The following is a 23,712-nucleotide window of genomic DNA, read 5'->3' as shown; positions in this document are numbered from 1 at the left end:
AAAAAAATACATAAAAATAATTAATACAAAGTATAACTAAAAATAAAACAAATTAACCTGCACTTTACCTTTCAAAAAAATTTAAAAAAATTTAAAAACCCAGCAGATAAGCATTTCCCTTTGTGCATGCAGGGGCTGTGTATGTGTGTGTGTGTGTGTGTGTGTGTGTGTGTGTGTGTGTGTGTGTGAGGCTAGAGTAAGTGGAGACTCTTGCTTACAGCCCCTCCTGTCTCCCCCTCCTTATCTTACACATTAAAACTTTCTTCTCTCGTTTAAACACACACACACACATTAACAGAAAGACTGTTGTTCTCCTCTAAATTATTAAAGCTTCTCCTCTTTATTTTAATGTTGCTCGCGACAGCGTAACAGCCCGTTAATTCATGCTCGTGTAATTATGAGATGGACAAACTGGTCGATCCCCGTTCTTTTATTTTTTGCATTGTCAGGTTATAGTACAAACTTTCGGGTGGATCCTGCACTTAAATCCAACTAAAAAAACTACTGAAGAACAAAACTCTATCTCTATATCCTAGCTAAGATCTCGCCTTCGCGTTCACACACACCGGACTGCATTACCTACAATGCATCTCCCGCACTGGACTACACTTCCGTAAACAGCGGTCATAAATCAACGTCTCTCTCCCGCTACATTGTTTTATCTAAAAAAAAAAAAAAAAAAAAAAAAAAGAAAAACGCTAAAGACACTCGTGTGAGCGCAAACTAACAGAATCACTGCTGTAAGGTAAAACAAACAAACAAATGACCCAGCACCTTACCTCTGAAAAGATTTGTGACAGAGTGTCTTTGGAGAGCAGAGTGTGTGTCTCTTGCCTTTATTTCTGTGCGCGCGTGTTTTTGTGAATGGGTAGTTTCTCACACACACACACACACACACACACACACACACACACACACACACACACACACACACACAGTGTCTAATTACGCTCGCGTGCGCGCTCACACACACACCGCGATGAGAAAGAAAATAGATTTTTAACCTCTGTATTGAGATTTTCTTTTGCCTTACTCGCGCGTACACACGTGTTATAAGAAACAGTACACGCGCTGTACACACGCGTTTCCAAACACAAAATAAAATATGTTTTACACACACACATGTAGTCACAGTGTATTAGTAAACAGTACACACGTGCACAGAGAATCAAAGAGAGGAGCACTAAGACTCAGCAGGGGAGACGATTCCACAGCGCAAGAGAGAGAAGAACCGTTGGCTCAGTTGTGATCACGTGACACTCGGTGTCAAAACAAGAAGCACATGCGTAAAACATGATACTCGGTGCTTGTAAACCAAGACAATGATCGTTTTTCAAGTTAAATTTTATAAAAAAACCTTTGCTCGTCTTGCGGAACACTCATAAACCGCATTTCTTGTAATCCGAGATTCCACTGTACATTCCATTTGAGGGCATAAGCTCTTCTAGGAGAGGCGGCCCTAGCACTTAGAATAGTCTTAATTACGCTGGCTGGAAGACCAGCTTGACTTAGTTGGTCCCGTTCAGGGACCGCCAAGGCGTCCAGACCGAGGGGCTGGAAGAGTCAGAGAGTAGCAAAGGGGAATTTTCCCAGAATGTAAATCGCCCTGAGGGACAGGAACCTGGTGCGCTAGCTATTTAGCGGCGCAAGCACAGTCCGCCGTGGCGATTAATATATGAGACTGCCATAGTGTTGTCCACCCGCACTAGGACATGGTAGCCTCAACTGCTGGAGGAAGAGCTTTAGGGCCAGAAATAGAGCCATAATTTCGAGGCAATTGATGTGCCGCGTGAGAAGATGGCCTCTCCAGCTCCCTTGGGCTGGACGGTCATCTAAGACCGCACCCCAGCCCATGAGGGAAGGGTCTGTCGTTAGCATCTGCGATGACAAGACGAACTTAGAGTGGGACCCAGAGACCGGGGTCTGAACCACATAGGAAGGTTACGAAGCACCTGGCGCGTAGCCATTATTGGGCCTTATTGGGATTGGCCCCCAGAGTGAAATCCCCTGGTTCTTAGCCACAACTGAAATGCTCTCATGTGCAGAAGGTCCAAAGGTGTCACCGTGGATACAGCTGCCATGAGAGCTAAGATCTCTGAAAGTGATGGTCACTTTCTGGTCTAGCTTGATTTCCTTGAAGGTGTTCAGAATGGATTCGACACGAGCAGGAGACAGCTGACATGTTGTCCTCTGAACAAGAAAGAGCACGCTTTCATGGCGTTGGATCTCAATCCTAAGAAACAAAGATGAGCTAGGACGACATGCTGATGTCGAAACGGCAGCTACTAAGACTGGGCCAGCCAGTCATGTAATTCAAATATGAGGCTCTGGAGTCGTGCGGTTGAGAGAGCTAGACCAAATAGAAGGAGCCGATACTGGTAAGATCCCCCCTGAAAGCAAACCTCAGGAACCTCCTGTGTTGTGGCAATATTTCTATTGATTTATTTTTAGATAGCGGTAAAGCCCGGGTTTAGAAGTTTGGCATCCTGAAACATGGCAGGAAAAAAACGAAGAACTAACATTTTATTGGAGACTGGTGTTGCCCGAAACATTAGTGGTGGCGGAGCAAGAACACCGATCTCCTGGGGGTGCCAGGGAGAACATTTCATTCTTTAAATGGAATTCTGCGTGCCTCTCCCCATTGGGGGGCCACCCCCCACGGTCCTGGGCACATGAACCTCAGGGCTTCTTTGTGAAGAAGACAATATGCAAGTCTGACCTCTTTTGAGGCGGATTGCGCAACGCACCCCAATCTCACGAGGGGTGTGTGTTTCACACCTCGCAAGAGTCCGACCCGGTCGAGACTGAGAAAGGAGTTTTTAAATCCGTCTCTCACAGCTCTGCCGGATGCACGAGTTTAAGCCCCAGAAATGCGCGGCGTCTCGAAGCTTCTCAAGGAATGCGAGGTGCGCACGTAGCACTTAATCGAAGCAGTAAAGTGTAGAGATCGCCCTCCGATATGGATTATACACACCGAGGGACATCTCGTTTAAAACTCTGCCATTATCAGCGAGTTAAACACTTATTTTGCTGGTTAGACACAGACACGCACACACAACTAGATGAAGACAAGAATCTGAGGAATGTTTCCGATTCACTCCTATTTATAACCTGCAGGTGCGTCTTATCAGATGACGTCACCCGACCGAGGTTATATAAGCCAAAAATTTAGCGTGTTTGCTACACACATGCTTTACAACCGGCAACATGACAAGATGTTTCCCATAGCGTTTTCACGCAGAATCGAGTGTAGCCTTTGAAAGGGAACTAAGGATACAAGGCAGATGGCTACAGGCTCTTGTTAGAGATAAGGGATCTCGTGAGAACCGGTGCGTCCTGATCTGAGATAATCTTTTCCTACACCGCAGGTATGCTTTTTTTGTGGATTTACTGAGAACAAATAGGAAAAACTAGCAAAACCTGCCCTGAGGCAACTAGGTGGGGAATTTTATGACTAGAGGAAAAGAATAAATATTTCCACTACTGTATATGACAACTTGTTCATATCTTTAGCAGGCAAAAGTGTCCTGTATCCAAACGACTGACCAAATCTTGTTATTATTTTAGGCCATTTACAGTATATTTTCAATAAAACCAATATCTAACATTAGTGTGAACAGATCACGCTCCTAATCTGAGCTACATGAACAAAGAAACACAAATCGCTGCATTTACATGGATAATATTTCTTCAGTCTGATTCAGATTATAGAAACTGTTTACATGAACATTACAGAAAACAACTCACCCCCACCCCTCCCCCCCTTCTGCATTATGCTTTTTTACAAGACGTAGTCTCATCCATGATTGGCTAGATGCTTCACTACATATGGAATGGCGAGCCAGTCCGCGCCACTTCCTCACCGAGAGAGCCAGTGGGTAAAAGTTTGAAGCTTTTTGGAGCCTACTGATCGTGAACGGAAGCAAGCTGTCCTTCCCTTTATCTCGTTACAAGACCTAATGTTACCCTAGCATGCGCACAAAGAATATATTTATTTCAACAAGAAAGAAACTATCAGATCAAGTGTATACATGAATATTGAACATTCATAAGGAAAATACAGCAATAAATTGTCTGTCGGTTAGATTCAGATCCCAAGTCATAGCCACCAGGGGGAACTAGACACCCAACAGGGACGTTTACCTTTGGTGATGGCTCACTCTGCTTGAATTTGCCGTTCTCCTTGCCGTTTGACTCGACATGTTTGTGCTGATAGCCCGTGCCCTCGATGAAGGCTGTGTAGTCGTTGTAGGAGCACGTGGGACCCGCCAGAATGCCCAAGAAGTTACAATTATAACTCAAATACTCTAGAAGACTTGGCATTTTCCTGCAGCACAGAAACACAAAAAGAGCATGACCTAAGAGCAAGTTGGTTTATCATGAGTAGTCAGGGAAAAGAAAAAAAATTAAACCAACATTATTAGTGGCTCATGTAAAGGCGCTTGGCAACAGATAATATTGACTGGCCACATGTCGTTATGATAGAATTAACATTATTACCAGGGTTAGTAGTTTAACTGCAATGTTTATGGTTTTATTTCCTTTCATTTGGGTAACTTTACAACCATGTCTATCACGGCCAAGTGTTAGAGGCCAGGGGTTGCTCAGTGGTTAAGGCATTGGACTATGGCTCGGAAGATCCCAGGTTCAAACCCCACAACCACCAAGTTTCCACTGCTGGGCCCTTGAGCAAGGCCCTTTACCCTCAACTGCTCGGATGTGTAATGAGATAAAAAAAAATGTAAGTCGCTCTGAATAAGAGCGTCTGCCAAATGCCTAAATGTAAATGTAAATGTAGAGGCTGGCTGTAATGACTTCTCCTTATGTTATGACTCCTACAACTGTCCATTGTCATTATTGTTCTAAGTAGCGCCCCTGTTATATCCGTTCCATGACTTCCACCTTTGTTCCCTTCCTCCCTTGCTCCAGATCACATCAGGAACATGTTGTTGCCAAGCAACAATGCTCCAGTCCCTAATGTAGAAATAGGAAGCCTCGGCCACAGCTATCTGACTCAGATTCCGGAGGCAGTTGGGCAAAAAAAAAAAAAAAAACGCCTGCAACTCCTGCCTGCAAGAGCGACAGCGCTTGATCCATGGAGGAGGGGAGTACAGACGTATTTCAATACATACATATGCATCATAAATGTGTTATGTTGCTGATGACTGAGACTGACCTAAACCAAACCAAACCAAACTTAACAGGAGAGTGAAAGGCAACAGGATAAAGTGATGTTGAGTCAGCGTGAGAAGCAGGTGATTAATGATTGGTGAAATGGCAGAAAGGTTTAAATATGTGTAAGTAGACTATCCCGTCCCAGATACAAACATACCTTTCCCACATACCTGACTGCGAGGTACTTTTGAGTAGGCCTGAGTTGCTCTTCCTTCTTTACTAGACCTGTAAACACACACACATTTGTCTTACTGTGCACATTCCCCTTACAATAGTGAATGCTGATAATTAAGGATATGCCTACACCTACTGTGAATCTTACCCTGACCATAAAAGGAAAATCATAATTCTTTTCATTTTTAGCACTTTCACACACATTCACATAAATAGCTCATACATGAGACGTCATGCGCAAATCCATCCGTTTGATTCCCCTGTGATTCTTATTAGTCTGCTATTAATTCTATCATGAAGGTGAGCTTCAGTGCACAAGCTGTAAATCTGCCAAATTCAGCACGTCACTCGGACATCCATCAAAGCCTTTAGCCAACGCTTGGAAAGCGGCTAAGAGATGGATCTGTCGCTTTTAAGCTGTTAAATGGGGTGTACAGTAGGGGAAGAATTCTATGACGTGTCAGTGGGAATGCCGCCACTGCCAATTAAGTTATTTTTCTTATTTCCAATGCACTATGCACTTATTGCAAACAACGGATAAGCAACCGAATATAAAGCTTCTTCTTGGTGTTAAGTGGTGGTTAGCATCTGCAACGCTGCATTACCACTACCTTCTGGTCTTAATCTACCTTATCTTTCTTTCAGTTTAAATCCTTTTTTTTAGTCCCATCGCCCCAAAGAAACCCATTGGATACATTCTTCCTTGTCCTCCTTCTCGATTTTCAAAAAGACCTTTCACAGTCAGCTATAAAAAATAAATAAATAAAAAAAAAACACTAAGGGTATGCTACCAAAAGTGCCATGTTCGAAGCAGTCCAACACCTCTAGATGTATAAAGAAAACAGATAACAGTAGAACTGGTCTTGTTGTTCCTATAGTTTCAGAGATGTAAATTTGTTGTGGTCAACTGACCTACTAATGATCAAGGTCAACATGTGCACCCACACGATTTTAGTAGAAACACACACAATCAGTTTTTAATAAAGCGAGGTGTGTAGCATGCATGGAATTTTAAAATGTGACATTTATGCATGCATCATGAAAACACTTAAACAATCAAATCATAAAAGATTGACGCTTACATCCGTAAAAAAAATAAAATAAAAAAAATTAAATAATAATAATAAAAAAAAAGAAAAGAAAAAGTAGCCCATATGATGTGGGTGACGTGAAGGCCAGCGTGATGAGTAAAGCCAAGAACAACAAGAACAAAAATAGATTCTAAAAGCTATCGCTATATTCATCACACTTAAAACGTCTCTCTATCTCATACGTGGCATAGGAACCTGAGTCTAAGCCTGGACAAGATTCTATAAAAAAAATAAAAAAAATCAGATGTCTTTAATGAAACATGGAAATGCCTAAACGGTGACAAGTATGTCAAGTTATGGTGGTAAATCGGATGGGAAAAGCATCTTCTGTCCAAAGCATATTACTATGGCTTTTTTAAAGCTGTAAGAAATCTCTTGTATGAATAACAAGTAATTTATTCCTACACACACATCACACACATCTGAGGCTTCCAGATGATTGTAGCACCCTGTCTAATTAGTAACATTGTAAACTTTCAGTTATATTCGACACCAGATGCTATGCAGACTGAGCAGATTTAGATCTTCAGCCAAGATCGTTATTGAAAGAGAAAAAGAGAAGCTGAACATCCTGAAATTGGCACTCACCATCATGGATCTCAAACGCCAGACTGGTGATCTTCTGTGTGATTACCATCATGGGCCTTGAGTGAGAGAAAAGAGAAAAAGGGGAGTATGAATACAAAATATTCAGCTTATTCATGTCGGCTTTCACTTGCAAAAAGATTAGGAACATTGAAAATCGATGTTATTAGTCTCAGAGACAGTGTCTAATAATTAGCAGTGCTTTATAGGAAACTGTAAATTTTTTTGTTGTCTCTGGCCCAATCCTAAAAGACACGCTATTGCCACATACTACTAGTAACTAGAAGTGTTAAAGAGCTTAGGATGTCACACCTTTCATTATCAAAACTCACAATTTAAGGTGAGCATAAGTGCTGGAACAAAAAGTTGTAAATTAGGGATGGGAATCACCAGGGATCTCCCGATACGATATCATCACGATACCTACAGAAGGTGCCAATTCGATTTGTATTGCGGACTGAGAGGGCTATGGACCTGAGGACCCCTCCTGGCAGAACAACCAGAATGATCTGCACCCATTTCCAACCTTAAGCAAACTTATCTGTGTCATAGATGGACAGCTTAATATAAAAAAATATTTCAGTGTGAATCATTTTTAATCTTAGTTTTCTGATAGAGCAAATTATGAACAGCCCAGTGCTATAACTAGGTCAAGCAGAAGCTGAGTACTAATGAAGTCGCTCCTTGATTTTGATCTTAAACGTGTTTTAATTTAAATGTTTTCGTCAGTGACTACATGATCAAAAAAAGTTTTTATTTTTTACTTTTTTGCAGTTCTTACCTATCTCACACGCATCATGCATTATTCATCCCACCATACCAGCCTCAACCATGCACCTGTTAGATTCCTCCAACTGGCCAAGCGTGAAATTCAGTTGGTTTTCACAAACATTTCGCCTCTTTAAAAGCTCCTGCCACGTTTCTGCCCTTTGGTTAATGCCAGATGGCTACGGCTAAAGGCTGTACATGAACAGAGAGCCGTAACTGAATTTAGACAAAGGGGCGGACAATGAAGAGCACAAAACTGCTTCAAGCAGGGCTATATAAATGTGAGACACTTAACTGAAATGGCTTATAATGTAGATAAATCAAAGAATCATTTATAACAGTAACTAAAATCTCATCTCATGGCACATGAACAGCATAGTGTTCATACCAAAAAAAATTTTTTTTTCTTTAAATGAAAGTGAAAAGGCTTTCAGACAAATCGTATACACTATGTCATGGCCTTAACCCAGACTGATGCACATCCTAACACATCCGTTTCCACCGGGGCCAAGGTACTTAGCAACCATCAACATGAACACCACGATCCCAACAAACCTGCAGGTCAAGCTTTCCTGTAACCACAAATAGACGCTCTGTAAGGTAGTCTGCTTATTCCACAAACACAGATGTGTATTTTTGGTGTCATGCTGTCTTTGAACACCTGGACCAGTACAGTGCCTTTGAGTTTGCAGTTATCAACAAATAATAAATAAAATCAACAAAGATTTTAAATGCTCAAGAAGTGTAATCCTAAATGACGACTCTTGCAGCACTGATTCAGGCTCTGTATCGTCCGACACTGCTCATAGCCTCCTAGCTTTTCTTCAGCTCTATTGAATGTAATTTTTATCCTGAAGTGCTTGAGACTGACGTCCTCGTTTCCTGGCTAACCTTGTTAACTATCACTATATCTGTTTCCTCAGTACTTGGGCTAATCCTAAAAAACTAAACAAACAAACAAAAAAAAAAAACACTTCCCAACAGTGTTAGTTAGTAGCATACAGGAACTAACCCAGTGTAAGAATCTATCTAATGATGGAAAGTTACTTTCCTTCCTCATTACTTACTTATATGTGCATAAGAAGGTATGTGGGTGATTTTTACTATCGGTGAGGTGCCGATTCGCGTATCGCCAAAGTTGACTGCAAAATTGATTTTTAAATAATTAATTACATTTATAATAGAGATGCACAGTTCGATCAATTTGATCAGGCATGACTGATCACCGGGTTCATAACCGATTCTGTGCTGAGAGCACAAGCTTTGAACGAAAACACATTTTTATGATGCTATATTAACAAAAGTTGCAAAAACAACAAAAACACATTTTTATGATGCTATATTAACAAAAGTTGTTAAGGTGTTAAAAAAGCCTCCGATCAGCTTTTTTTCTTGGAGGAAACGAACCAAGAGGAAACCCACAAAGACACAGCAAGAACATGCAAACCTCGTACCCATACAGGAACCTGAACTCTAAGCACTGAAGCTGTGGCATTACAATACCTTCTCTGCTCACTAAATACTTTGAATACATTAAGAAAACATGAACCTAAACAAAGAGCGAGTCTGGATTTTTTATGTGGCTCTGCTTATCAGAAGGATGTTTGAACAGTACAAAAAAAAAAAAAAAACTTTATGCCACATAAAGAACAATGTCTTGCAATCCTGGTGTGCTACAAGGACTCACCCAGTGAAGTCTGCAGAGTACATGCCGTAGTCGAAAACGTAGACCCGTGTGATCTGGCAGAGGGTGAGGTAACCCAGAGCAACCACAAAGCAGTATCTGTAAAATAAAACAAGTAGGGATATCCTGAATTAGAAATTGCATAGTAACAGGAAGGAAAAGTGAGCAAAAGTGGCATAAATCAACTGTTATACTGTAGTGAGTCACTTGAAAAACTGGATGATTAGCACCACTGTCTGTGCACCACTTCCTGATGACAGCTTGGTGGAGACTGTGTCCTGTAAAAGGGCTCATTTGCTAAAAGAGTCATTAAAATACCCGAGACTTAATAACCAGCTATATTTAGATGACCCGCGTGTGTGCTGTATGCTAAGCAGAAGTGAAAAAAAGCAGAGACAGCCGGCTGTCATCGTCACGTCTCCAAAAACAGAAAACAGGCTCACTCGGTGTAATGATATGCATGATGTTTGCACATTCACTACAGGAAGGAATTAACATGCGATGTGAGAGAACTACAAAATAATCTGATATGTTCCAGTCCTTTAATAACAGTTTGCCCTTTACAGACCAAGCATATCACAGCTTTATTAACTCATCTTCATTTATAGTACTCATCTTCATCATTATCAGTTTCTTTAAAGTTTCAGTAATAATAGATTAATTCCATCTTCATCAATGTGAACACTAAAGGACTGTCTAGCTTCCTGCACCAGTTCTTGTCCCCACTCCTAGACAAAAATCTGTTCTTTTCTTTTGCGTATAAAGCGGGGCAACGGGTTCAAACCCCACCCCGGATTCCTCTGATGAATCCTTAGGGTGGATTGTTGCGGACAGTAATATGCTTGGTGCCAGTTTAAGATCTCGCCAGTCCCACTGGAAGCATTCAAACACAGCAGCTTCAACACTGGCTCTCTTCATCGGGCGACAGCTTCACTCTGAAAGGCCTTGTTTTACTGGTGGGCGTGCGGCTTTGCTCCGTGGGTGAGCTGTGATGAGGCTTTACTCATCTGGCGTGCTCGTGTTGTATAACAGTATTATAAGCTTACTGTATGCCCCTGTGTGGCAGAAGAGTATTAATGTATTAAAAAAAAAAAATTTAATAAAATAAAAGACAAAGCAAACAACTGATAAAAGTTTATCTAATAAAGACACCTTGACTAATTGTAAAAATATAATTTTAACATTTAATACATTTAAACTGTTAAAAAAGTTCGAGAAGAAGACAGAAATCTCCTACCGGCCTTTACCCTGCCGGGTTAATTTTTTTTTTATTTATTTATTTTTTACACGTCTCCACAGGGCCTTCTCAGGCCCTAAAGAAGTCTTTAGGATGGCTTTTAGAAACTCCTGCACTTCACGCTGCATGGAGCACTTCTCTGACACGAGTAAATCTTGTACATGCAGAAGCGTAAAGCAAACTTCAATCTACTGTATTTCCATCTTGGAACAGAAAATGAAAACAAAAAAGCATCAGTGTGTCACCTTAACTGGATTGCAAAGAAACTAAAATCAGTCAGGTCAATGAGCTCCATTCATTGTGAAGTACTTTAGGAAAAACACTGCAGGAAATACATGACTATGAATAGTTACTCAAAAAGCACTCCCGGTGCTCTGATTTGTTGCATTGAAATTTCTTAAAATGTCACCACACCCTGTCTACACTTACAATCTCTGCATTTCTTCTTACACAAGTGGACACTAGCACACACACAAATTATTCTCACACCCTTGAGAGGTGTCAATGTCTAAAAAGTGTTCAATAAAAGCATACTTGCTAGCTAAACACTTTCCTCTGTAACATAGTAGTATAAACGGTGAGTGTATACACTGTAGCATATGGGTAAAAGTCGTAACACGGATTTAAACAAGAAGCCAAACTGTCCATGATGCCCACTACTGGTTTGCTTAACTACGATTTATAATACATACCATTTCCATGGTATTAAACAGAAAAAAAATACAAAATTTAAGTTACATCATAAGTTGGCCTTGATATCGCCCCCAATATTTGCTGCATAATAGTTCTTTACAATACATCTCAATTTATTAATAAGGTCTCATTAATTTATCTCGAAGATCTTGTTAATCTTGATAATGGGAGAGTCAGACCGCTGTGTAAAACCTTATTCAGCTCATCCCTCTCAAGATCCTTAATGGAGTTAAGTGAAAATGATGTCTCGTGCCACCTGAACCACCTCATTCCAAATTTGAACCTAATGAATCCTGCAATTGTCTTCTTGAAATATATCTATGCCACCAGGGAAGGAAAAAAAAAAATCCATTGATAGAAAAACCTGGTCATTCAGTATATTCAGCTGCTTGGGCGGATAATGTTGTTGAACCTAGACACTACTCGCACAAATGTTGCCTCTAGAGGTCTGTATGGTAGGCACTATGCATGATGGGCACATCACTTTATTTTACCTTTCTTCAATGCTCCACAGTCCATTCTTCAGTCCAGCAAATTAAATAATTTTTTCTGATTAGTCTCACTGATAAGTGGTTTTCTTATCGCCACACCACTATTTAGTCCTAATCCCTTGACTTATCGTCACCTTGTGCGTATAGAACTTACTTACACTATTAAACATACAGTACCCACGGTTTAGCTGTTGATTTTTGTTTATCACGCAACTTCACAGAGTTTTTAAGTGATCTCCCCATTCATTTTTTTTTTCCGGCCACATTTCATCCACAAAGTTGATCTTCCAGCACTATCCTTGCAGATTTTCATTATGTCTTACAGGGTTTCTTAACCAAATTCCTGTAATGCCAAATGCCATGGTTGTTTTCTTTGCTTTGACCCTTCTGAAGTGGTGACTTTTTTGGCCAGTCAGTGTATCTACTGTATATACCAGGTTGCTCGCTCATATATACAACCACTGAGGTCAAATACTCTCTAATTTGTATCTATTTTTGTTTAAATTGTGTTACTATTATGCACCTAAATAAATGTTTAGTTAGATGAAATGCATTTATGTTATAGCTAACATTTTATCCAAACTCTGCATTTGGTATAATGGCTTGTCATAGCTTGCGAGAACTTACTGCTACTTACTACTTACTTACTTCCTACTTATTTACAAGCTATGATAATGCAGTCATTTCTTACAACTGGATGTATTTAGGTATGGTTAAAATATAAGCTTCATTTTGAAAATTCCAGTGGACATTTAGCAGCACATTTAACAGCACATTCAAAAATTGCTATTACTTTGGCATTGTTTAAAAACTGTCAAGAACTAAGAAGAAAACATTTATTATTAAGACAATCGATTATAGCAGGATTAACAAATGAGCGTGAGACTAGTAGCCGAGAGAAAAACCAAAAGTTGCTCCAGAGTTCAGCAAACAGTTCTTCAGCTGTATATGATTAGGACAAGAAGGCGAAAAATGCCAGATGGTTCCCTCTGCTGTGTTTGTTATTCTTTTCGCTGGCACTGCTGTGTCGGGTCATGTGTGGGTACAGAAGGAGAGCCAGGAATGTTGAAGTATTTATACTGCGGACTATTCCTTTGGTACTGTAAGCATTATTATTTCATGGCTGTGCTTTGCCAAGTCTTGGGCAACTGTCTTGAATACTATTCACTTCTGGGAGCAACTGATTCATGTCCCTAGGTATCACATAAATGACAAATTTTTCTATTTTAAACTAAATAGGAGGCATGAAAACAGGCACCGCTGTTGCCATTTATTTCCACAATGTCGACACACGATGACGAGAATGAGGATGAAGGAGAGCTGGGAAAATCTGCCTGAATTCAGATTTTTTTTACGTTCTTATCTTGGTGACACAATGGTTATGTATAAGTGGCTCAGACCATTATTTTGGACTGTACACACTTTCCTGGCAGATTCTCTTACTTCAGGGTAGCTATAGTGTGACTGGACTGCAATCCTCAACTCCTAGCTTACTGAACCTCACACACTGGCAGAGGAGATGAAAACAAGGTGACACCATGGGAACAGCAGACCATGTGTAACCTGAGCCTCTCAAACAAATCCTTCTTTCTGCACCATTAACCATAGCGACACACACCATCACACACTCGCTTCCAACATTCTCTCTCTCTCTCTGGCTTTGCACTCTTTTCAATTTCTTCACCTTTTTTCCACTGCACATGTCCCCCCGAGTAATCTATTGAGGTCATGCTCCGTTATTGTGTTCAATAATGTCACTCCACTGTTCCTCAACGCAGTAGCACCTAAACCAGCCTGGGACTTTGTTACGGACTAATGCTCATTGCAAAGTAATTTCTAGAGCTGTGTAGTGAATAAACAGGGTTTATTTTTTAAGGGTGCTGGATTTCTGTTACTCCTGTGAAAAGTCTGTGGTTGTCTGTTGTGCCGATGACATAGCGAGACATTCATAATGTTAGTACATCTAATAAAAAACCAAAAAAATTTAATGATCTCAAATGTAAGTGACAATGGTGGCTGCCATCCCCTGAAAAGAAGCAAGAGCATCCTTTCTTACTTTTTAAAAAATATTAATGAAAGTCTTTTGGGGAATTTTATCACAGTAGTTCGGGCATAATACAAGGTCATATAAAAATGTATTTGTATATCATTCTCGGTGGTATTTTCTTCCAGTGTCTTTGCATTTCCTTTAACCTGGATTTCAGAAACAGTACCAGACAACATTTACGATCTGACCGAGTAATATGAATCATTTTGTTAAAAGTGAATTTTAACCCTTTCTAGTAGAACACTGCCAATACATTACGCCAGAGAGACAGAAATGGACTTTTCATTTAAAACTAAAATTTGTTTATTGCTTCAATTCTGTTATAATATTAGTCAGGATACTGTTGTGTTTCTGTGCATAGAGGATCATGACTTTGTGTTTAGCTGCTGGTTATCAGGGTATGATATACCATGTACAATGTACTATATGTATCATGTAACATAAAAAGTAAATACAAAACGTACGTAAAAGCAAAAGCTGCCACTTCCTCATGCCTCGGGTGGCCATTAACCAATACTTTACTTTAAATAATTCCCAAAACAGGCAATTCCATTTCCAAAATCCCAATTCAATTTTCTGGTAAAAAATTGACAGATATTTCTTTAGCAGGACCAGTCTGATGCCAGGCGCAGATGTGACATTGTAATAAAACTAATCTTTTTTTGCTTTGAGTTTCGTCAAGTAAGTGGCCTTGGAGCGGAAAATTGTTACTGTGACCCGTCAGAACTGTACGGGGTCACAGTCACCACAGCTGCTCTTTAATACACACTAAAGCACACACACACACACACACACACACACACACACACACAAGGTAACAAGAATGATGAGGTCGATCTGAGTTCTACCTACTGTACCTCCTAGAAAAACAGTCTGCTAATAATCTAAAAAACTCCAGAACACTGACCAAAAGTTCTGGTGTAGTGAAACTAGTACATTTAAATATTTTAATACCAGGCTATGCTAAACAGAGATCACAAAGTCTCTTGAGTTTTTTTTTCCAAGTTTCATAAAAATATAGATAGATGTAGATAGATGTAGGTATTTATACTTCAGAGGTTAATACCACAACACTGTCACTTTCATATCTAGTTCAAGGACTTTATACTATCTACTTTCTATTCTATACTTCTACTGTATATGTACTGAAAATGTTTTTTTTATTTTATTATTTTATTATCTAAAGTCTCCAAAATAAAATTTTTGTTAAAACATTAATGAATTCCCTGATTATTTTGTATATAGCACATAGTAATAGAAGACAATTATTCATAATTGCACTATGAGTTATCCCCAAGATGACGATGCATGTTGTCTTAGAGAGTTTTTCCTTGCCGCCATTACTTCTGGCTTTCTTCTTTTTCTGGGAATAATGTATAACTAAAAAAGTATATCTGAATATAGTACATTTCCGTCAAACTCGATGTTCATTGTTAAACGTTCTATGTAAATGTAATTTAACTAAAATTAAACCTATTTCTGATGTTTCTGTATTCTTTACTTAGAATATTTTAAAGTAAAAGAAAAAATAAAAGGACTAAGAAAATAGCAACTGCTTATCTTTGTGATTTAATTTGCACGATAACGTGGCACTATAAACTGATAAAAACATATGACCTGTCATTATTTAACCAAATCAATCAATAAAACACAGCAGAAAGAGCTGGGCCTTAAAATCAGAGTAAACATTTACATTTGGGCATTTGGCAGACGCTCTTATCCAGAGCGACTTACATTTTTATCCCATTATACATCTGAGCAGTTGAGGGTTAAGGGCCCAAACTCCTTTTTGTTATCATGTGATGCAGAACCAGAGATAAACCTGTTGCTGCTAAGGTGATTCGGAGACCTGTAATTGTCTTAATATCCGATTCCAAAATTGGTAAGTGAGAGAGTAAATGTTCAGAGTGTTAATTTTCTGAATATGAAGGTGCACTCTCCTAAAGCTGTCCCTCAAGTCATCAAAGGAAAGAGGCTCATCATGCAAAGAAATCTTAACTTTTAAAGAAAGTTTAACTTTTTTAATTATAAAAAAAATATTTTAAAACCTTTAAATTTTGTGTTTATCAGATATTTTAAAAGGGCAACCTAGACTATATGTGCAAAAGTATGGGGACACCTGTTCATAACACTTGTATCGTAACGTTTTTTTCTAAAATTTAACCACAGTGTAGGAAAGAAATAATTGTAGGCATTGGTGGCTCAGTGGTAAGTTTCTCGCCTGCCATGCGGAATGCCTAGGTTCGATTCCAACCCAATGCCCTAGCTGGTGCTAGGATGCAGTGCTGGTCCCAACCCCGGATAAAATGGGAGGGCTGCGCCAGGAATGGCAACCAGCATAAAGCCTGTGTTTGTGGTGCGAGTCCAAACTAACGACAACAACAGTACGTCTTTGTAAGCTGAAGCATCTCAATTTTCCTTCAGAAGAACCAAGTGTTCCCCATCTTGTCTAGCATTTCAATGCTTCTGTGCACAAAGGAGGATCAATCGAGATTCTTAATGAAGAAGAACTTGAGTGGCCTGCAAAAACGCCCAGACCTCAACTACGCTGAAAACCTTTGTGATGAACTAGAACTCCAAGTGCTCAGAGTTTCTTTATCCGACATCAGTAACCTCACTAGGACTCTTGCAGCTTAAAAAAGATAAAAAAAAAAAAATTCCCATTGCTGTACTCCAAAATCCTGTAAAGAGTCTTAACAGTAGAATGGTGGTTGTTATAGCGACAAATGAGGACTAAATCTACAATGTACTCTCCAAAAACACATATGGCGGAGACAGTCGGGTGTCCTGAAACTTTCTATTTCAAACATTGTGCTCTCATGCCAAGCTGAAATTGTGACTGTAGCACTGATGATGATGATTGAAAGAAGTTCTTACCTGTGCATGTGCTCCACCCCTGTGAAGATCATGATACCGTATGTGAGTCCGCTCTGGAGCAGAAAATGTAAAGCATACCTAAAACAAACAAAGAAAAAAAAAAAGAATTAATGTTACAATAGAGCTGAAACACACTGGGCATTCCTTCAAATGGGAACGCGTCCAGACGCCACTGCCAAAGTCGATAAATCAATAAAAATCCAGGTGAAATGAACGATGATGCCTTTACTGACTACTTGGCACAAAGTGAACGTGGCTTTGGCTGAGAAAAAGGATATTACATCTATGTTTACTATAATATCATTACAAAACAGGGATTTGTATACAACGTAAGCATACGTTCATAAAAAGCATGCGATCAACAAAAAAAAGTAGCAACCAGTACTGACATAGACAGAGAAACACACCATGATTTTTCCTTCTGAACATTTCTAAGACATTCCAATTTTTCAGTTCTTTTTAAAAAGGCTAAAAAAAACAAAAAAAATTTAAAACTGAGTTAAAATGAAGCAGGTTCTCACATATTTGCATTGGCAAACGCTGACCTGTTACAACAGCCTGCTGCAGGCTTCAAACTAATTAGACACTGGGATAACATACTTGCATTCTACTTCTTTAATTTAGTCTCTAATGACAAAAAAAAAAGGTGACAAGAGGAGACCACATGCTATATGACATGGTCGATCGTTTGTGGAGACCTGACCATTTCAGTCCTGCTTTTTTGGGATGTATTCCTCTTGTTGCTGTAATAAAAACCTCCACTCTTCTGGAAGACGGCTTTCCAGTGGATTTTGGAGCACGTCTATGGGGATTCATTCAGCCACAATATCATAAGCAAGTTTATATGGTGATGTTGGGTGAAGCGTTCCGATTCATCTCAAAGGTGTTTTATTACAGTACATATCAACCTTGGCATTTTTTGAAGCATTGTTATGCCAGACCACTTTGGACTCCTTAGTTTCAAGAAGGGGAAATTATGGCCTCCCAGTGGCGCAGTGATAAAGCGATCGCCCTATCATCCGGAGATCGCTGGTTCAAACCCCGGGTGATGCTGTTTTCCTCTCAATCAGGGGCGTCTGTGATCTCACGCACGCAGAAGAAGCAGCTAGCGCTTTCTTCCGAGTGTGTTACGAGTGTCCGAGTGTGTTACTCCGCCCCACACTGTTACTCCGTGTGTGAGCAAGCAGCTCGAAAAGATGCGGTCGGCTGACGTCACGTGGTTCGGAGGAAACACATGATAGTCTTAATATAGTCTGAATGGTAGTAGTAGCCTTAATGTGGGAGCCCCCTAGCGACGGGGAGGAATTGGCTACGACTAAATTAGGAGAGAAGGAGAAATTATAACGCTACCATATACTGTACAAACACACCCATACAATACAATCCATGTAGATGTCACAGTGTGTAAACTGTCCTTTGGAAACATTTTAAAATGAAAGAATTTTTATTTTTGTTCTCCCTTGTGATGTTAATTACGTAACACATCATCGATTCGGGTTCCTATTAGAACTGGTGATGGTTAGACACTCCTCCTAATAAAATTGAAATTGCTATGATGCAGAGATGTTGCTCACGAATTCAGACTTTCTTCAGGCAAATTACTGATGTGAAAATGGAAACATACAATTCTTTCTGGAGTGCTACTAAGTTTTGGTAAACGGTTTGATTGTTTATCATATGGCTGCATGATGGCTTAGCGGACGATGGAGTTTGCATGTTCTTCCCGTTCTTGGTGGGTTTCTTCCAACAGTCCAGAGACATGCAGATTAGGCAATTTGGTGTTTGCGTCTGTGACCTGCGATAGATTGGCACCCTTTCCAGGGTGTGCCCTGCCTTGTGCCCAAAGTCTCCTCGAATAGGCTTCAAGCCCCCCTGTAGAGGAACTTGTGTGCAAAGTAATTGCAGAATAAATAGTGTTTAGGTGGTATAAAGTTATATATGTATTAAATAAGTGTATGCATGTACAGTATGAAAGGTTAAAGGTCTAGGTTGATTTAGTGATCATGACAAGCAGCTGTTATTCCGCTAAAGTTGAAATAAAAACAGAATAAAGGAAAAAAAAATTGTGAAGGATGTTAAAACAGGGTTACGTACTGTAAGTACCGTAGCGCCTACAGTAAAGGTCATGTTGGCTGCCAGTAAGACACCAATGTGACACTTGTGCTTTTCTAGTTACAGAGAAACTTCCTGTTTTATACGGACTCACAAGTTCATTCTTTTGTGGTCAGGGTTCAAACTCTGCCTAAAGATTTGGGTAACAACAAAATTTCCCAATACGCTGAGCCATGGTTACTGAAGCATGGTTCGTTGTCTGTCACGAGCTCCGCCACGAAATAACCATACGCTTGTATCATCTGATTGACAAGTGACTTGCCCGCTCAAATTGGACAGTTGACTGACGGCATGATGAAACTGTGATCAGAGTTCTGCAACACAACAATCCCAGGCTGTCGTATCTGCCCACAGACATCCAGCTGCTATGAATTGTTTTTACACTGGGCAGTTTTTAGACTGGGCAGCTCTGCAGATTCAACACTACATGTTGTGCAAAAGATCTGAGCAGTTGCATCATAAATGCTAATATCCGGTCAGCTTTTAATTATTTCGACAAACTCAAGCAGTGCCATTATTCTGGGAAACTTCACAGGGGTTTCCCAGAATAATGCCACTGCTTGGTTGAAGAAATCTCACAAGCGCACTGATGATAAACACTTCCTGCATTGTTCCTGCAGCAGCCGGGAGATGGTTGTAGTTAAAGATCTCCAGCAGACACTGCAAACCACAAAGCTAAAGGCATTCTTTCAAAATAATAATGACTCAGATGTAGCTCAGAGGATTTCCTTTTCTTCTTCACAAAAAGATTGAGTGGTTGTTTTTTCCTTGATTAAGAAATGTAATGGGATCTGGAAATGAAAAGGGTGGTTGTTTTATAACCGTGCACTCATGACTGATTAGCTTTCCATCTTTAGTAAAAAAAAAAAGTGCACTTTGGAACTTGAAGCAACAGTCTATGATTTTGAGTGTCACATGACCTCAAGTGTCATACTGACATCCAGCCATCCATGCTGGCATGTTTTTGTTATCGGATATTGACAAGATGAACAGGTTGAATGGCAGCTTTTATACTAGCTGGCCATCATCCAATATACACTCAAGTTTGTGCCCTTTGGTTGCAGTTACGAAATCTGTTAGCATTACGCCATTACCTACGCCTACAGCAGTATGAAGCAGTAAGCATGAACCCAAGGATCTAGTCTTCTTTATTAAAACAATAATCTGTTAGAATGACTTCTGACTGGGACTGCAGCGGCTCTAATCGATGCTGGAATTCGGTGGGAGAGAAACAATCTGAGCAAAGTTTGCACCTGACAAGTTTGACAAAACCTCGTCTCCAGGATAACGTTCACGTTAATGTTCTCTGCATGCAAACCTGCAGGATTAAACCTAGCACTGCTCTATATGCACACTGCACTTTGCGTTTTATTATGCTCTTTCCAAGACAGTCATTATATTGTAATACAAGACCTTCTAGTGGCATGCTCACTTCTAGACAAATGCACATGGATTATACACTTCTTTAATCACATGTTCTCACCTTTTTTATTTATTAGTATGCAATTTATCTCAAATTATCACTTAACTTTCAGATTTGTCCATGTTTGTAGCTGCTTTATGAATAAGACGGCTGTCGAATTTTGTGATGTTAAAATATTTTTGAGATATTACATTGAATTTCCTATCAACAGACAGACAGAAAATCGTAGATGGCCCGTAAATAAGCTCCAGTTCTAGTTTAAGTCGTTTGACCAAATTATTATTTTTTTTAAATAGTTCCAAAATCGAATTTGCTGGTTATATGAGAAGCGTTTACACAGACTCCAATATTGCACTGATAATCAGAATAAAAATGCATCATGTGAACACCTCAGTCGAAACAGTCTGACCAGATCTGAATATATTTTCATTAAGAAAGAGAGGGGTAGTGGAAACCTTTGATAATCTGTTCAATATTTAAATACCATTCATGTAAACACTTGATCTGATTCCTTTTGCAAGTGTTTGCCCCACATGGCGATAACATTAAAATTTTGCTTTCATTCAAGTAAACTCAGTAAACTTCATGAAAACAACTCTAAATCTATTATTGGTTAGATGTCCAACGGCAAGCCATCTAACCAATAATAGATTTAGAGACTAAATTCTTGTAATTAATGATAATGCAGGAGGTGGGCTTTACCAGACAAGATGGGAAGCATACCCTAACCTTAAAGTTTAAAAAAAAAAAAAGAAGAAAAACATTAACTGTTATACACATTTGGACAAAATTGTTGGTACCCTTCGGTCAATGAAAGTAAAACTTACAATGGTCACAGAAATAACTTTAGTTAGACAAAAGTAATAATAAATAAAAATTCTATGAATGTTAACCAATGAAAGTCAGACATTGCTTTTCAACCATGCTTTAACGGAATAAAAAAAATAATAAACTCATGTAACAGGCCTAGACAAAAATGATGGTAACCCTAACAACTTAATAGTTTGTTGCACAACCTTTTGAGGCAATCACTGCAATCAAACGATTTCTGTAACTGTCAATAAGACTTCTGCACCTCTCAGCAGGTATTTTGGCCCATTTCTCATGAGCAAACTGCTCCAGTTGTTTTCGGTTTGAAAGGGGCTTTTTTCAGACGGCATGTTTCAGCTCCTTCCAAAGATGCTCAATAGGATTGAGGTCAGGGCTCATAGAAGGCCACTTTAAAATAGTCCAATGTTTTCCTCCTAGCCATTCTTGGGTGTTTTTAACTGTGTGTTTTGGGTCATTGTCCTGTTGCAAGACCCATGACCTGCGACTGAGACCAAGTTTTTTTGACACTGGCCAGCACATTTCTCTCTAGAATCCCTTGATAACCCTGTGCCAGATGCAGCAAAGCAACCCCAGAACATAACAGAGCCTCCTCCATGTTTCACAGTAGGGACAGTGTTCTTTTCTTGATATGCTTTATTTTTCTGTCTGTGAAAAAAGTTCCATTTTTGTCTCATCTGTCCATAGGACATTCTCCCAGATGATTTGTGCCTGGTTAACATGTAGTTTGGTATATTCCAGTCTGGCTTTTTTATAATTTGTTTTCAACAATGGTGTCCTCCTTGGTCGTCTCCCATGTCCATTTAGGCTCAAACAACGACGGATGGTGCGATCTGACACTGATGTTCCTTAAGCATGAAGTTCACCTTGGATCTCTTTAGAAGTCTTTCTTGGCTCTTTTGTTACTATTCGGATTAACCATCTCTTTGATTAGTCATCAATTTCACTCCCGCTGCCACGTCCAGGGAGGTTGGCTACGGTCTCATGGATCTTAAATTTCTGAATATGTGCAACTGTAGTCACAGGAACATCTAGCTGCTTAAAGATGTTCTTATAGCCTTTCCCTTTAACATGCTTGTCTACAATATTTTTTTTTAATCTCCTGAGACAATTCTTTCCTTTGCTTCCTCTGGTCCATGTTGAGTGTGGTACACACCATGTCACCAGACAACACAGTGACTACCTGGAGCCCTGCTGTATATATAGGCCCACTGACTGATTACAAAATTGTAGACCCCTGTGACGCTAATTAGTAGACACACCTTAAATTTACATGACCCTTTGGTCACATAATTTTCAGTCTTTTCTAGGGGTACCATTTTTTTGTCTAAGCCTGTTACGCGAGTTTTTTTTTTTTTTTAATAATTCAGTTGAAACATGGTTGAAAAGCAATGTCTTTTTTTGCATGTGGTAATTACCAATCAAGATAACAACGATGTATACTTAATTGAAAATATGTCTTTTAATGATGTTTCCTAAGGAAACTACCGTAAATCTAAATACAAGGTAAAGCAAAAACAGCAGCGATAAAATATAATTATAATATAAAACGTAAAAATACCGGATGGAGTTAAGTTGAAACGTTCAGAAAACTGAGATTAAGCCTACAGTATGGTCAAGTGGCGGGGCAAAGCGAGGGGAAGCATGAAGGAGCCGAGACGAAAATAAGTGGAAAAAAAAGACATACCTGAGGAGAATATGGCTAATTAATAAATTGTATACCTACAGTATGTGTGTCTGTCGGTGCGCGTGTATGAGTGGTCGTGGTGCTGTGGTCCATAATTATGAAAACTCGTGTCTTTTCACTTGTGTACATGTTCAACAGATTTTTCTCTCTCTCAATTGACTGTTATTGTCTAATTAGAGTGTTTGACCTGAAGTTGATCCCTGTTTATAAACATGACGGCTCTTATCGGTGTTAAAATTTTACTGCAGCTTGCAGACACAAACATTATCTTCCTTCACCAGCAGTGTTGGAAGACGTTACTTTTTAAAGTAACTAATTACATTACAAAATTACTGTCTTTAAAAAGTAATTACATTTAAGTAAGTAAAGTAAGTTAACTTCCGGATTCCTCATGCATGCTGTTTGAGTCAAGACCTTTATAAATTATTCTACCATTATCACTCAGCAAAGTTTGGCTTATAATCTCTTAACTACTAATACTCCTATCTCACCTACGCGGTTTCGCGCGGTGGCTGAAGTACAGTTCATCCTGATTCACCGCCTGTTTTGGCGCTGACCTGTGATACATGTTGCTAGTCGTAGTCTATGAATTATGAACCTTCATCCAAAGAGCTCCTACAGATATCAGCTCTATTATAACAACAAACAGGAATCTGCCACAGCTACTGTGTGCTTATCATAAGATAAGATTCTGATAGACTAGGTTGACCTAAGATCGGCATCAACATGAATGGCGTGTGTGCGGATCATGTTGATGTCAACTGTGGAAATGTTTAAGATAATATGCTGACACGGATCTGGCAGTGGCAAGCAAATTGTACACTGCCGCACAGCAGCCTG

The 23,712-nt window shown here is 39.5% G+C and overlaps 1 protein-coding gene across 1 annotated transcript in view; it reads right to left on the bottom strand.

Moving 5' to 3' along the window:
- mboat2a (membrane bound O-acyltransferase domain containing 2a) overlaps nucleotides 1–23,712 on the bottom strand; it is a 61,701-nt gene that overhangs the window by 10,726 nt on the left and 27,263 nt on the right. The window contains exons 3-7 of the mRNA XM_053509492.1: nucleotides 16,823–16,900; nucleotides 9,481–9,576; nucleotides 7,029–7,084; nucleotides 5,346–5,400; nucleotides 4,144–4,327 (exon numbers count right to left, since the gene is read on the bottom strand). Coding sequence (XP_053365467.1) covers nucleotides 4,144–4,327; nucleotides 5,346–5,400; nucleotides 7,029–7,084; nucleotides 9,481–9,576; nucleotides 16,823–16,900 — 469 coding nt within the window. The remainder of the gene's footprint in view (nucleotides 1–4,143; nucleotides 4,328–5,345; nucleotides 5,401–7,028; nucleotides 7,085–9,480; nucleotides 9,577–16,822; nucleotides 16,901–23,712) is intronic.

Source organism: Clarias gariepinus, chromosome 13 (assembly GCF_024256425.1).
Source record: "Clarias gariepinus isolate MV-2021 ecotype Netherlands chromosome 13, CGAR_prim_01v2, whole genome shotgun sequence".
Classification (NCBI taxonomy): domain Eukaryota; kingdom Metazoa; phylum Chordata; class Actinopteri; order Siluriformes; family Clariidae; genus Clarias; species Clarias gariepinus.
This window is presented reverse-complemented; position numbering and strand designations above follow the sequence as displayed.